This window comes from Tinamus guttatus, unplaced genomic scaffold, assembly GCF_059628265.1.
Source record: "Tinamus guttatus ecotype Peru unplaced genomic scaffold, ASM5962826v1 Tinamus_guttatus_pri_ptg000185l, whole genome shotgun sequence".
NCBI lineage: Eukaryota > Metazoa > Chordata > Aves > Tinamiformes > Tinamidae > Tinamus > Tinamus guttatus.
In genome coordinates, this window is record NW_028288719.1 from 374295 (window position 1) to 389116 (window position 14822).

At 42.1% G+C, this 14822-nt stretch overlaps 1 protein-coding gene across 4 annotated transcripts in view; it reads left to right on the forward strand.

Moving 5' to 3' along the window:
* Positions 1 to 5186, forward strand: part of TJP2 (tight junction protein 2) — a 51963-nt gene extending 46777 nt beyond the window's left edge. For all 4 annotated transcript variants that reach the window (XM_010226376.2, XM_088523371.1, XM_088523372.1 and 1 more), the window contains 6 exons: positions 379 to 479; positions 847 to 1059; positions 1471 to 1581; positions 2507 to 2842; positions 3198 to 3283; positions 5018 to 5186. In XM_010226376.2, coding sequence (XP_010224678.2) covers positions 379 to 479; positions 847 to 1059; positions 1471 to 1581; positions 2507 to 2842; positions 3198 to 3283; positions 5018 to 5186 — 1016 coding nt within the window. The remainder of the gene's footprint in view (positions 1 to 378; positions 480 to 846; positions 1060 to 1470; positions 1582 to 2506; positions 2843 to 3197; positions 3284 to 5017) is intronic.
* The last annotated feature ends 9636 nt before the right edge of the window (positions 5187 to 14822 follow it).

Below are 14822 nucleotides of genomic sequence, written 5' to 3' on the forward strand. Positions count from 1 at the left end.
TGGATGTGAGCGTGTAAGACTTGAGACTTGCTGCCTGTAAATTAAATCATATGTAGGATATAAATAAAGGGGTGTGAAGGCAGTGGTCATGAGTAATTTATTCCCTGCTTCTTTTCTAAGTTCCATGTTCTGCTGTATTTTAATATCTGAGAGATTGGGACTGAGCATACTGTCATTAAAAGTTGGTGAACAAGTGATTTAATAGGCCTTGGGAGTGGAAAAAAAACGTACAAACAGAAATATTGTGCTTTTGTTAGTAATTTAAATGAAATAGTTGTTTATTACATTAGCAAAACAAACAAAAAATATTCAACAAGACAAGAATGGATTGTATTGCATTTGCTGCATATGTATACTTTTATCTTTCACTTTTTACAGCCACCATCAATTTGAACTCAGCCAATGATAGCTGGTATGGCAGTCTGAAAGACACAATTCAGCAACAGCAAGGTGAAACAGTATGGGTATCAGAAGGGAAGGTAGGCAATCAGTCCATGCTGTAGGTAGTAAACTGTGCAGGTGTCTGAATATCATCTCTAACCAGTAATAATTGCTCGAAGTGTTGTTTTTCTGTGTTGGATAGCTTGGACAAGTAGCTACTTGGTGTCTTTCTTGGTAGCCAAAACTGATGTGTTATTGTTCTTTCTGTTGTACTCTGGAGCTTTTATCAGTAACGCCTTGGCTAGGGGAGAATGTGGTAAGGACTACAGGACTGGAGTAGAGCTTCTATTCCGCAAGCTCATTGCTTAAGGAATTCTTTAGCATGATATTAAGACCTAATCTAATTCTTAATTCTTCAGTCTTTAACTTTATTTCTTTTCTAAATTCTTTCTTGTATCTGTGTAGATGGACGGTATGGAAGATGATGCTGATGATCGCATGTCTTACCTTACTGCAATGGGTGCTGACTATTTGAGCTGTGACAGCAGACTGATCAGTGACCTAGAAGATACAGATGGAGAAGGAGGTGCATACACTGACAATGAGCTTGATGAGCCCTTGGACGAGCCACGGATTTCATCTGTTAGCCGATCCTCCGAGCCCGTGCATCACGAGGAGGTGAGATGCCTGGATTTTGAGCCAGGCTGTACTTTGGATTTCCAGAAAGCCTTGTGTGTATGGTTTCAAAACAAAAGGGGAAGATGGCTCTTGCAACTGCAGTTGACAACAATCTGACTTTTAGCTGCAGCATAACCTTAGCTCTAAAAGCATTTTAAAGGTGCATTTTGTTAAGGAAGGTAACAATAGCTTTGTTTTTCGGCCTAGCTGTAGGTTCCTGATCATTCCTGATGATGTCTTGGCACCTTGAATGTTGCAATTAGTTCTCCAATGATTGTGTTAAGGCGTTTGACTCCTGGTTACAGTTCCGAAAATAGTTGACATGAACAGATGAAAAATGATTGAATTACTGGATGCTGCAGTGAATTTGTCTCTCTTAATTTATCTCTCTAAATTATTTTCTTTTCATAGAGTTTAAAGAAATCTAGCCCAGAACCAAGAGCTCAGATGAGAAAGGCTGGTAGCAGGGAGATTCTCAGAGATCCTAGTCCACCTCCAGCATTCAAGCCTGAACCACCTAAGGTAGGCTTGTAGAAACAAATCTAAATGCAAAGTTCTGCTATTTAGAGAACTTTCAGGATGACACATTAGGGAGAGAACCAAGAGTTGTCAGAGTATTATTAGAAAAGAGGATAAAAGTGAAGAGAAAGAAAGAAAGAATGAATTGATGTGTTACAGAGAGAACACAACAGAGCGAAAATTGAGTGGAATACACAGTTCTCCTCAAATATGTGTGATCGCTACAGAGAGTAAAGAATTTGACTCCTTTCTGTGTTTGTTAAAAAAGTAAAGGAATCATTTTAGTACAACAAAAACAAACCTTATAGCAAAAAAAAAAAAAAAAAAAAAAACTCCTGGCTCTGCACAGCACAAAAATATAATCTGCTGTCTTTGGAATCAGTCTCCATCTGCAGGTTTGGTTAAAAGTAGCTATTCAAACCTTGCTCAAGAAGGATACAGGAAAAGATTAAGCTTAGTTGGAGACCAGCTCCTATTTTCCTCTGCAATTCATGATCATTCAAAATATATTCAGTTTGGGCAGAATATGTCTACATGTAAAGGAAATAAAGAAGGGCTAGAAATAGGCTTGAGTTCTGTGCACTTCTAAACTCCAGGTGCTGATTTTCAACATGCAGTAGAACTGACAAGTCTGTTCTTCATCTGGGAGTCACCTCGTCTCTGCACTGTCCCCTCTCACATACTGTAGTTTTGGAAATCTTGAAAGGACGAGACAAATGTATCTAAATGTGAAAGTGTTCTACAATTCGATGTACACATCAGATTTGGTGTATGACTGTCTGGAGAAAATAATTCATATGCTTTTCAAATAACTGCTGTGGACAAAGATAAGCACTGTTTAAATACATAGATCTGAAGTTAGTAGTTTTGCCTTCGTTTGAAGGTTCTGGAATTGCTGATGTAAACTTTGTGGGCTTCATACTTGCAGGGGAAATTGCAAAGCAAAGAGGATCTGTATGATTTTCCCAAGAGCTATGATTCCAAACCAAGCAGCATGGCTGTCAGCAGTGAGGCTCCGGCTGTAGCCACTAAGCCGGTACCGCCGCCTGTTTCTATGAAACCTGTCTTTGGGCGTCCTGTCATGAGAAACTCTCAGCCAGCAGCCCCAGCCAGTGAGGAGGAGGAGGAGAAGTTGGAAGAGGAAGGAAGCGAACAAGAGAACACTCCAAAATCTGTGCTGAGGAAAGTCAAAATATTTGAGGAGATGGATCATAAGGCAAGGATTCAAAGAATGCAGGAGCTACAGGAGGCCCAGAATGCCAGGGTATGAGGCAATGCACACCCCCTTCTCTGCCCTTTCCCACTGAGAGTGAAAATTACGCCCTTGTATTACAGCACTTCTGGAGGGAGGACTGTGGCATGTAAAAAATAAGGCATATATTAAGCCTTCCTATTGTAGCTATAGCAAGCAAACCTTTAAAAAATGTCCTCTTGCTTTTGGCAATCCATTGTTTTCACATGTGTTTTGAATTCATACTCCAGCAGAATAGAGGCAGGATCTGTTAGCACTTACTGTTTCAGATGTAGCTGTGACCTACTTTAGTCAGCCTAGGATTTCTGATGGAGAGGTTTAAAAAAGAACAGTTATTTTCTTATGCTTTTTTTTTTTTTTTTTAAAGCTTGAAATAGCCCAGAAGCACCCGGATATTTATGCTGTCCCTGTCAAAACGCAGAAGTCAGACCAGAACTGGCCCCAGCCCGTAAGGTAAGGTGCACCCAGCTTAAAGCATTCTGTCTGGATTGCTTACTTCACCAGCAAGAGGATCTTGCCAGCTTTTACTCCTAAAAATAATCCTGCCACCTCTTGCTACATTTTTTGTTGTGGTGTTCCTCAAAAACTGCTGCAAAATTGGGGCAAAATTTCAGAGAACTCTTCCTGTTTTTCAATATCTAAACATTATATTATTTTACTGAGTGATTTTCAAAGCCTTTTTTTTTTCCCCAAATAGTCTTATTCACATTTCTTGGCGTTTACATCCTTGATGTCTATTCTTTCCATTCTAGAAGCTTGTGATTGTTAGTCTATAGTTACTGTTTCAATTATTTTATACTACTTAATTACTTCAAAATACCTGCTCAGTTACAGATATACTGTGTGGGTAGGGAAACTGAGTACGAAACTTGCCTGAGGTCACTCATCAAGGGACAGCTGGGGAGAGAACTCCCTTATTTTGAATCTGAATCTCATTAAAGTCAGAGACTCTTTCATTAAATTCCAGTGAATTTTGAATTCGTTGTCCAGTGCATCATGTTACCCTGAAAAAGCAAGTATTTGTATGACTTGGATGGGTCACCTATGCAAGAGCCAGTTCATCACATGACGAGTCTTGTTTTCTGCCCTGGAGAACAGAGAACTTCCTTTTTCTTTCCTCTTAGTCGTAGCCAATGGAAATAGGATTTTCTGTGGGGGGAGGAGGCAGGAGGAGTGGGGGAGGGGATGAATCAGTTCCTTTGGTGTCATGGTATATAATCTAAAGTAAAAAAGTGGAAATCAAAACAGGGATAATTTCAGGGTTTTCTTGATAGGCTCAAGACAGTAGGCGTGCGCGCTGTTTTTTTATACAATGTCAGGGGCTGCTTAGGAAGTAATAAAAAAGTCTTGTTTAACCATATGTGCAGATCATTTGGTGACTCATTGATATCAGTGGCATTGCCTTTCTAGCAGAATATTAATGACTGACCTGGGAGGAGTGTTCAAGCACTGGGGGGTTATGAGAAACATGAATAATATTTTAGTTTTGTACAATATGGGATCTGAAAAATGCTAATTCTTGAAACTGGTGAAATGCCCTTCCTTTTCTCAGTAGGTCTTTTCTAATGTATCTGCTTCATGCCACATTAAATGAATAGCAACACAGTATATAAAAAGTAGGTGTGTGGGTTTTCACTGCCCAGCTTTTAAGTACACCCAGCAACAGAGAGCCTTGAGTGGGCAGGGAAGGTACCAATTTAAGAGATGTGTCGCACAGGGAGTCTTCAGAGCTGGCAAGCCTGCTGACAGGAGACTGCAGATGCGAAAGAGAAAGCAGGCTTGTACAGAACACACTGTTTAAAGGGGGATGAGGAAAGTGTGGGTCACCTTTGGTTGCAAGTGGAGTAGCAGCAATGCCTGAAAACGTCTTTCTGCTCAGGAAATTCCTCCAAAGCTCTGAAGCTCTGGAGTGGGATGCTGTATTTAATGTTTGTAAATGTAGCCATCTCCCAGGCAGGCTCCCTGGATTTGATTGTGTCCTCAGGCTCCGCTTGCAGCAGCGAGGGGTCCCTGCAGGCCACGTTACCAGGGCCGTGCACGCGCTGCTTGTGCAGGGTGGGCGAGAAGGGCCCCGCTGGCTCTCCGTGCACGGCAATAAAGCGCGTGCGCCCTGGGCCCAGGGAAGCCCTCCTGCAGGGCTCAGGGTGGACGTAAGCTTTTCCTGTCTCTCGTCCCTCTCGCTGTTAGCTCCAGAGCTCCGGAACCGCAGAAACCCCCCGGCAGAGCCTACGCGGAGGGGCCGGGCGGCTACGGCAGTGACGCGGAGGAGGAGGAGCGGTACCGCCGGCAGCTCGCCGACCACTCCAGGAAGGGCTACTACGGACAGCCGAGCAGATACAGAGACACGGAGCTGTAGGGCTGCTCGCCGGGAGACAGCCAGAGGGGAGCGCGAGATAGTTTTGGAAACCTGTATCTTTGTTGGGGATAGTTAGGGGGCGATCTGCCCGACTTAGACATATCCATGCGCTGGAACTGGAAGAGTTCATTTTTTGGGGATATTACTGTACAAGCATCTAGGAATAGAAATCACTATTGCCTGAATGCAAATGCCTATTTTGAAAGGACCAAAACCTATTTTAAAGTGTGTGTTATTTCTTGATATTTTCATATTTTAATGCAAAAACTCTTTTCTTCATTTTATAATATTGCCTTCTTGGACTGTTGTATGAAAGTATGATCCAAGAGATATACTTTTTAATGCTAGATAGTTAAATATGAAGGAGTATCTGAAGAAAGTGCCTTTAATAAAAAGCATCACAGATTGTTTTAACATCTGATATTTGTGCAAAGCCATAACACACTAAAAAGTGACTGATTGTTTTACCTAACTTTTGATCAGTCCTATGGCTACAATTTCCCTTTCATGTTGTTTTTATAAGTTCATAGGTGCATATGCAATATTTCATAAATACTGACAGTACATAATAAAGGTGCACTTCAGTGGATTGGGGAGACCAGGATGTGCTGAAACTAAAATTGATGTAGAAATTCAATCATGTATTAAAATTTACACAGTCCGCGAAATAATAAAGAATATATTCTAAACAAATCTCAAGCATTTCTTTTCTTTAACACCAAATAGCCTGCTAGAGCCTCTGGATTTCATGAGTGTATTTGCAGTGGTAAAGGGTCGTGTCTCCTACTACTCACTTAACTGGGAAACTTCATCATTGATGTTGTTTCCCATTGTTCTAAAAAATCATATTTAAATTTGTTCTGATTTGAAGGAAAACTAGCACAGGCTATGGACTTACTGTAAGATGCTTCTCTTTTAGATCATTAATTTCTGTTCTTCATCCTTTATCTCACTATATAAAAAGAAGTCTTGAAAATGTCATGAAAAATCTTTTTTTATTATTATTTTTACTTATTTATGTGATTAGAAAAAACAATCTTATAGCATTCCCTTAAGAGAAGATCCAGAAGGACAATTTCCATGTTGGAGCAAAGGAATGGATGCGCCTCAGAGGAGAAAACTTAGCACTGCTCACCACAGATTACTTCATTAAACACTTTTACATACAGCTGGGGAGAATTTGTTAGCATTAAAACTCTTGTGTTTCAGCCATATGTTTTAAGTGTGTATTCCTGTGAAGTTCAGTCCCACAACTCAAACTGGAAATGGTCAAATACTACCTACATTAGCTTGTACAAAAGGAAAGCTAAAGTAAGATATACTTTAGCATATATATGACCATCATATATACACATGACCATTGGTTCTTCAGGATGATTTTTTTCCTTCAGGGATCGTGGCCACAATGAATTCATGGACAGTTCTCAGTTCATGAGCAGTTCATTAGCTCTGTTTATTTATTTATTTATTTTTGTCTCCTTGATACACAGTGTGTGGCTCTGCCTTCCCAATTACAAAGTAATAGAAAAATATGTATTTGTTTATGTTTCATAATTTTAAACAAAATCCTCAGTGCACTCTTAATAACCTCAATTTTCTCCACAAGTCTACAGAAAAATATCTGTTAGTGTTGCCTGAAAAAGCTATGTGCTTGCTCTACCAACATTAGGCAACAAACATTCAGAGCATGTTTGTAAGAGTGAGTGAAACACAAAACTAAGATTTGATATGGAACTAGTCTGTTTTCATTCCTTGGTTTTGGAGTGAGAGAAAATAATTTCTGTGTGGTTGTTGTTGTTTCTTTTATGAAGGGAGAGTCTTCAGGGGGTTGGTAGGAGAGGGAGGGGAGTGTTGACGTGGGGCGAAGAACTGAGGCATTTCTCCTAAACGGTTCCTGAGTCTGGAATCTAGGAACACTTTGGCACTATGTGACTTTATTTTGCTCAGTCAGGTTTTTAGGGATAGCTGTTGTTTCCCTTTCCTCAGAAGATTTATTAAGGTATCATGTAATGCAAAAAAACTACTGCTCCTTCACAGTAATGATGGAGTTTCAAGGGAGGAATGATCAGCTTTTTGCCCTTCCTGGAGAATCAGGATGCCTGAACTCCAAAGGAATGATTTGGTATTGGAGGAGATGAGGATTTATGGGATGTTGCCAATATATCCTGCTTCATTTGAGTCCTGAGGGAAACCAAATCTCTATGAGCATTCACAGAGAAGACTTTGGTCTGTGAGAGATCAGTACATGCTGTTTTCCTTCTGGAACCCTGTAATGCTGAAGGCAACACAGATCTTTTCTTTTTATTGTCCTATTTTATTGGGTTTTGTACTAGGTAACTTAGAATTTGTACCTTCTTCAATGAAGTAAAAAATCTGCTTAGCAGCTTAAGGTAGCAGTTCTGTCCTATTTGCTTTTGTGCTGTTTGTAGTTTAGTGTCATTGCTGCTATTTAGGAAAGCAAGTCAACAAAACAAATAAAAGCAGTTGCTTAATCAAGTGTACTGGACTTGCTTTATTAGTTCTCCAGATGTGGATGTAGGCTGGAGTTTTACCAGTGGATTTCAATCCCGTCTATCCCCAGCGTGCGGAATTTAACGCACAAGCACTCCCAACAGGTCGCTGACAGTCAGTTAGCCCAATTGAGCTTAGCTAGAGAAAAAACAGTAGTGCTTTTACAGGTAGTGTAGTGAATGTTGTTGTGAGCTTAGGTGTACAAATCTAGTCGTTAAGTATTTCATTTCTGTTCATATCTCCTGTCTTTTGGTATAGCCAAATCTACTTGGAAAATCCAAGCATTCTCAGAATATAAAGACTCACTTCTTTATCTCTCCAGTTGCTCTAAAATATCAGAAGCTTAACAAAATTAAAATGATAGACTGGAACATGGAAAAAGGGAACAGGAACATGAGAAATCCTTGAAGACAGGAAACTGGTGATTTTGGAGAAACATGGCTTTGTTGCACTCTTCTGCGTGACTCTACCACCACCTCTCTACTGCTTAGCTTATTGCATTGCTGGATTGCTGACTTTCTTAAACATTGTTTTTTTCCTATGTGACATAAAATCTGCATATTTGTGCCACCTGTAATTGCTTAGCTGGTTCTAGAGAAAAGAATGTTGTGTTAATTTCTGGGATAGTTATCAAGAAAATATGAAAATAGGTAGTACATAGACATAATAACTATGCACACATAGGGGTTTTTCTTCAAACAAGTTGGGTTATTTTTTGCCGTTAGGTCCAGAATCTTTGCTTAACCTTTGCCTTTGATTGTCCATATCAGCCTTTGCTTTAGGTGTGTGCCAGCGGAATTGGTGCTGCATTTTATCTGCAGCTTGGTATTTTTAATGGCTTCAAAAATGTCATTCAAAAAACTAGTCCGCGGTACTGTGGAATGCTGTACTCTGATCTTCCGAGGTTTTTGTTGTCCTGGTCGGTTGTGGTTCTCTTTTCCCCCTGTATGCTGGTTAGAAGTGCTGCTTTGCCTCTGCCCCTTTCCCTCTGTCTCTGCCTCCCATGAAAGCTGCAGAAGATTCCGTGGAAAATGTACCCTTCAGCTGTGGCACCTGGAGCATCTGGGTGAAGATTCCAAATCTCCCCGCAGCTCCACAAGTCATTTACTTGGGCTAGAAAGATGAATTGACAAATGATAGTAAATCACGATTATAAAGCTCACTGCAGCAGTGGACTCGGGGGGCCTATGATGTCTCAATGATATTAAGATACATAAGGGAAAAAATAGCTCAGCCCGCTTTTCAAGAGAGTGGGAAGGTGGATTCTGCTTCAACAACTGCGTAGTTTGCCCTGTGTCCGTTTTAGTCGGTGAGAGCTGAATTTTGCCAAATACAGTTGTTACTCCTAGTAGTTGGTAAGGCCTTGTTTTATTTCATTATAGACAAATGCAGGGACATCTTCCATTGGGAGAACTTTGCAGTAGCTTCCGTGCACTCTGATGAATTACAGTTGCTGTAAGAGTTAATTCTAATGCTGAGGCCGTATCTCAGAACCTCAAAAACCTGCTCTTTGGCTTCCTTTTAGGGTTCCCCCTTGCAGTAACTGAGGAACAGGAGGTGTAGCTCATTTTAGAGTAACTGGGTAATCCGACAATCGCCTGGAAATCACAGTGGGTGCCTATAAAACTTTAGGGTAAAGTCCCTGCAGTAACACTGCAGTAGGATGGCTTGTTCAGTGCAAAGCCCACCTGTAGGACGTGCTTTTGGAAACTGATGTTCAAAGTATGAACCTTCTAGCAAGAAGAGCTGCTTTGATACTGGTTTGGAGGATGGGTCTTGCCCTTCACTTCTTGAAGAACCAGGACAGCCTCAGTTGAAAGTGACCATCACGTATGATATATCTGCGTCGCAGTAATGTGCTGCAAGAGGAGCCAGACCGACAGCGTCACAGCGCTGATCCCGGCCACCCTCTGCGTTTCAGCGGTGCTGCAGAAGGCACCGTGCTCTGTCTTCATCGCGTTTCCTGAGGCCAGATTCAGCTGTCCTGGACTAACTGTATAGCACCCCTATGTTTTCTGTTACTGCTTTCCTCACTCAGCGGAGCCCCAGGGAAGACATGATGCTGGAAACTACATATTACAGTGTAGTTTTAAAGGTAGCTAGTATTCTTCCTGATATTTTAATGTACACAAACATGTATGTAAACATTTCATACAGATCTGAAAGAACTTCAGGATATATTTCTTGAGGGTAGGGAAGCAGAACTGTTTAAACTTCAACACAGTGGCTCTTAACATTCTTTCTGATACTTAAGTGTGTGCAGTAAGGATAGCATCTCAACTTTTTGGAAGTTATTAAAGTTTTTTTTTTTTTAATGACTACAGGTCATAAAAATGCCATTTCAGCAAACTGTGTGCTACTCATGGACACCTGGACATGTACTGCTATGCAAATTAAAAATGCTGTTTTTTTCCTTACCTATTCAGACATTCGAAAATACAAAATCACATGAATGCAAACATACTCTGTAGCTTTGTTTAAATGTGGTTATTTCTGAAAATAGATGAGGCCTTAAAGACCAAGTAAGAAGGGAAGGAACAACCATGGGGTACATTGCAATTGTTTAAGGTCGGTGCTATCTGCACACTGAAAAAGTAGAAGTTGAAAAGACAAGTTCTTGCTCAGATGTAATGTTTAGAGAAAAAAAATCACTCTAGAAAAATTTCAAAAGAAATCTGAGATCTTTTGCAGCTCGAAGGCTTCTTTCCACTCTGGATCTTTTACTGTAGTAAAATCAGGGTTTTAGATAACATGAAGGTGAATGGGACATGAATTCTTTAGTAATTATGAACTATAGTATGTTTAAGGGGATATAAACATTAGTGTCGTTGACTATTAGAAGTGCTGTAAAAGCTGACTCCGTTTTACATTGTGTGATGTCTTGGAGCTGGCAATTCACATAACAATAAGCAAGTCTAGTGAATGCAGTGAGTTATTACTAGTGATTGCATTAGAAATGAAATTAGAAATTAGAAATCTCTGCTAGAGCAAGCTTTTGATCCCCTAAAATACAGGAAAGGAGGAAAGACTAACACTGAAGAGACTAATTTTGCCATGAGCCAACCGATAGTGAGAGGACCTCAACAATGCAGCAGTTAATGCATGTTAAAGGAGAGCATGCCAGCATAAACCTTAAATGACTTCACAGTATAAAAATAGGAATGAAAACAGGACCCTGCTTTTGTGAGCTTCAGGTTTCACCAGTTCAGTTGCAGCGACTGTATGAGCAGCAGTAAGCTTTTTTTTTTCTCCATCAAGAACAATCATTTTAGTTCTTCAATTTCTATTTTTTTCTCAGCTATGTATTTTTACCGTAAGTATGAGGTTTTCCTACCTAGCGTATATTCCACTTATTTGCCAGCACTAGGGCTGTCTACACATGAGCACACACATAATAACTGTTGCTCCAGTGTCTTTTTTTTCCCCTGCACTTGTATTTACACAGAAGCAGTACCATATCCAAGGCACTTCATGAGCATTTCTGCAGGCTCCTTCGCACAACAGGATCTCTCTGTTTGCTTCCTAGAGCCCAATTCTCTGAGAGACAGGGGAGTGATTGCAGCCACTGCTCCACAGATGGGGAATTTAAGGAGGGTGCTGCTGTTTATAAAAAAGCCAAAGTTTACACAAAAGAAGGGGACATGGGAGCTCATGACTCTCATCCTTTTGCTCATCCCTGTGATGCTGCTGTTGATCAATTAAATGCACAGAACTGTAGCTACCAACTCTACTGCGCAGTCAATACATTTTCATTGACAACTAGTTTATTTTTGAGCTTGTATCATCACTAGGAATATTTTTATAGAGCTGTCTTGTAGAATAGGTGTATAGCTAAATTCTCACTTCTATAGCGGATATTTGTTACCCAGGAAAGCTGCTTTTGCTGGTGTTTCGTTTCTTTATTTATTTTTTCCCTGTTAGTTGCAGTAAGCCTGGATAGCTAATTTCCAAGCCGAACGGCTCTGGGCTATGACGTTCAGAGGATAGTCTGGGCTGCCCTCGCACGGAGCAGGCTCAGCCGTGGGGACAGACCCGCTGCTCAGGGCTCCACAGCCCCGGAGGATGGAGCCAGCATCACGCTCCACCCTGGCTCCATCGAGGGGTTTCTCCTGGCCCTGTCCTCGCTCCATCTCACCACGTCTTTGTCCACTCCCTCCTCCCGTGGGAGTTCCCCGCGCCCCCTCCTCGGAGCTGCTGGCCTGACGCGCTGGGCAGACGTGCGGGGCCCCCTCGAGAGCGGCCGGCAGGCACAGCGCAGCGCAGGGACCGCGGCCCTCCGAGCCCAGCCACCCAGCTGCCTCTCCTACCCGTCTCACCCCAGGGATCAGGGGTGCATACAGGAGCTCTCCCCGCTTCCACAGAGCCAACTATTTCACTGTAGGAAATGATCTGATTGGGCAGAAATGATTCACCCTTGCTAAATCCAGTGGCTAAATTCCTGATGATGTATGGTCCCTCATGTGGAGGGCGCCAAGAGGATTTGCTCCTCGTTCTCTCAGGGACCAAAATGATGCTGTCTGTCCTGTATTTCCTCCGGCTGCTTTTTGCTTGTTTTGAGGACAGATGCAACACTTGTCTACCTCCAGTCACAGAGGACTTAACCTAGCACCCACAGCCTCTCAGAGCTATGTACAGTATGGCCTCACTAGGTCCCTCAGAAGCCGTGTCTGCTGCCCACTGGGTCTCAGAGACTTTTGCAGGATTAATGTTTTGAGCAATCCCTGATCAGTCCCCATCCCAGCTGGTCTTTCCTATCCCCTCGGGCCCTGTCACTAAAGCACAGACTTGGTGGATTTTGCTGGTGATGATGGAAAAGGCAGGAAGCACATCAGCCTCATCTCTGACCACTGTCACTAAATCCCCTGCCCCATCCAGCATTGGGATCACATTTTTCCTCTTCCATCTTTTGCTGCGGTAGATGCTCTCCTTGCCTTTGGCATCCCTTGCAAGTCTCAACATCAGATAAGCATGAGCTTACCTGACACCCTCCTTAGATGCCTGGACAATATTTCTCAGGTCTTATAGCGTGTCTCTGATTTCTGGTCTTGAAAATGGTCCTATTTGGCTATTTGGTTTCCTGAGTATCAGGGTGGATCTGAAGAATGTTATCCTTAAAGGCCAACCCACTTTCCTGAGCAACTTTGCCCTTTGGAGTTGTAATCCCCAGGATCCTACCGATCAATTTCCTGAATAAGCTGAAATCTGCACTCCTGAAGTCCAGGATCTGGACTCTGCTGCTCGTCTGCCTTCCTTGGCCCCCTCAGGATCTTGATCCCGAACTCCGCTGTTTCTTGGTCACTACAACCACGGCTGCCACTGATATTACTACATTGCCAAGCAGCCACTTTTTTCTTTAACGAGCGGTCTAGTTGTGCCTCCCCTCTGGATGCCCAATCCAGTACCTGTGCAGCAAGAAGTTACCCTTGACATCCTCCTTGCTGTGTTCTGTCTCTGCCTGCGCTACCCTTCCAGGACATGTTCCAGGACCACCCGTTCCTCCATGATAACGGAGGTCTGTGACAGATTTCACTCAGTTAGTTTGAAGATTTGTGTACCTCCTCACCTCATCAGTGCTCTGTAACACACTCCCACTACAACGGCATGGTTAGTGGCTGACACTTACCTACAAGCTTCACCCGTCACATAAAGGAATCCCAAATATCTTTCACACAGCAGTAGCCTCCTCATCTACGCTGTATGTCTCTCTTAAAGGCTTGTACCCATCCATCGCAGCACTCACGGAGTCATGTAAGCTGTCCCGACAGACCCCACCAATAAGCCAAGGTGTTGTAGGGTTTGATCACCACGCAAAAGGAGTCTGCTGCTGTTCAGCCCTCATCTCCGCTGAAGTTTCAGGTGCATGTGGTGACATGGAGCATGCACTGGAAAAAGGACCCTGATGATTTATTTTTGTCTTCCAGGTTAAGGCAAGATGCAAAAGGCTACAAAGTGATGTGCATGTTTGCAAGACAGAGAGCTCCAAGATGAGGCAGAACATCGTGGGTTTGCATTTCTGGCACATGAAGTAAAACTTGTTGGTTTAGACAGACAGTTTTGTTCTGATCTAAGTGTTTCTTTCAGCTTGTAATAACAAACTTATAAAGAAAAGAATGTTCAAAGAAATTGGAATTAAAGAACAAGAGTCACAGATTCCATTCACAAGATGAAATACAGATATCCTTTTTTTTTAACTTGCCATAACTGAGAAAGAAAACTATTCTGTGAGGAGGGTTGAAATGCATTTTCTGATGCCACATCTTTAATTCTCAGCAGCACGCTAAGGATTCTGGCATGCTAAGCTTAGAGACAACTGCTCCAAAGTCCTGAAATATAGGGACATGGCACTCTCCAGTGGCTCAATATTAGTATTTTCCACTGAGTTCTCTGCACTGCTTCTCATGGTAAGGATTTGATTACAGAAGGCTCTGTGAATCATGCTGCCTGTTTTTCAGTCACAGCAAGAGATAACAGAAACGGTAAAAGTAGTTAAAGAAGTCCGAACAGAACATAAAAACGCTTTCTACTGTGATGCACATGCTTCCTGTCATGTTGGTAGTGCAATAAGTCTGGAGTCAGGTGGAGATTTCAGTGCATTCACATTAATTCAACTGTATTCTCATTTACCTGCATAAGAAGAAAAATCTCAGAAAATCTGTAAGTTTTCTTACAAGTAAGTTTACCTACAAGTTTGCACTAAATCTCTGTAATAGCTCTTAGTTTCACATAGGTGGTTAAACTCACATATTTACTAACTAATGACCAAGTGAAATAGTGGAAGCACATACTGTCAAACATGGTTGCAGCAGCACTTGCCGAGGCCTCTTTTATGGTCTTGCCCAGGAGAATCTTTTGCTTCAAAATCTTATCCATAAGCCTTAGAGTATAAGGTTTGATACGTGAGAACTTGAGTGTACGACAGCGGCCTGGGTTGGCGGGTGGTCTTTCTTTGCAAGGAAATCCTGAATTTTCAGGTGGATAGTCAGCAGAGATGTCCAAAGCATATGCATCCCACGAGTAATATCTAGAGTGGTGAGTCCTTCCTTCAGCCCTCGTACTCATGCACAAGGCATGAGGCAGTACGTGCTGGCGGCACCTTTCACGCCGCTCCTGCTCCTGCAGAAGGGA